This window comes from Otolemur garnettii, unplaced genomic scaffold (assembly GCF_000181295.1).
Source record: "Otolemur garnettii isolate 467f Iridium unplaced genomic scaffold, OtoGar3 scaffold00031, whole genome shotgun sequence".
Taxonomy (NCBI): domain Eukaryota; kingdom Metazoa; phylum Chordata; class Mammalia; order Primates; family Galagidae; genus Otolemur; species Otolemur garnettii.
Genome location: NW_003852426.1, coordinates 879,287 through 880,429, shown reverse-complemented (window position 1 = coordinate 880,429; position 1,143 = coordinate 879,287). Strand labels below are relative to the sequence as shown.

General features: G+C 49.2%; 1 protein-coding gene across 1 annotated transcript in view; it reads left to right on the top strand.

The window, feature by feature from the left end:
- MDC1 (mediator of DNA damage checkpoint 1) overlaps positions 1-1,143 on the top strand; it is a 37,402-nt gene that overhangs the window by 16,916 nt on the left and 19,343 nt on the right. The window contains exons 3-4 of the mRNA XM_012804696.2: positions 355-735; positions 823-898. Coding sequence (XP_012660150.2) covers positions 393-735; positions 823-898 — 419 coding nt within the window. The 5' untranslated portion in view covers positions 355-392. The remainder of the gene's footprint in view (positions 1-354; positions 736-822; positions 899-1,143) is intronic.

Below are 1,143 nucleotides of genomic sequence, written 5' to 3'. Positions count from 1 at the left end.
AACCTCCAACTCCTGGGCTCAAGCGATTCTCTTGCCTCAGCCTCCCAAGTAGCTGGGACTACAGGCACCTGCCACGACGCCCGGCTATTTTTTGGTTGTAGTTGTCATTGTTGTTTGGCAGCCTTGGGCTGGATTCAAACCCACCAGCTCTGGTATATGTGGCTGGCACCTTAGCCACTTGAGCTATAGATGCTGAGCCTGCATATACTTTTCAATGCCTAGATATCCTAGGGCCTTTTATTTTTATAATGCATCTGGGGGCCTTGAATGAGTAGTGTGTACTTGACAGGGCCATTTTCCTAATGACAGGCCAGGACTCTGGCCTTGGAACCTATCTACCTCTTTAATTTTTAGATTTCCCACTACACCTCGGGAAGAATGTGGTAGGCCGAATGCCTGACTGCTCTGTAGCCCTGCCATTTCCATCCATCTCCAAACAACATGCAGTGATTGAGATCTTGGCCTGGAACAAGGCCCCTATTCTCCGAGATTGTGGAAGCCTCAATGGTACTCAAGTCCTAAGGCCTCCTAAGGTTCTGAGCCCTGGGGTGAGTCATCGACTGAGGGACCAGGAATTGATTCTCTTTGCTGACTTGCCCTGCCAATACCATCGCCTAGGTGTCACCCTGCCCTTTGTCTCTCGGGGTCCTCTAACTGTAGAAGAGACACCCAGGGCACAGGAAGGATATCAACCCCAGAGATTTCCATTGGCTGAGGACTCAGAAGAAGAAATGGGTAAGCTTATGTATTGGGAGGGTGGGAGAAGAGATGGGGATAATGATGAATACAGTTGTCAACTTGACTCCTTTCTGTGCTTGACAGATTCTCTTTCTGAAAGGGATATGATGAAAGAATCAAGGACCACATCCTCTCCTTTGTCAATGGTAGTTCCAGAGAGGTAAGTACCTAAGGGCCAGATATCTGAGCCTTCAAAAGGAGGGGCTGGAATATCAATCTCTAAGAGAGAGGCAGCACCTGTGGCTCAAAGAAGTAGGGCACCAGTCCCATATGCCAGAGGTGGTGGGTTCAAACCCAGCCCCAGCCAAAAAGTGCAAAAAAAAAACCTCTAAGAGAAAGATAATTATGAAAGTTGGGGCTCGGCGCCTATGGCTCAACCGGCTAAGGCGCCAGCCACGTACACCT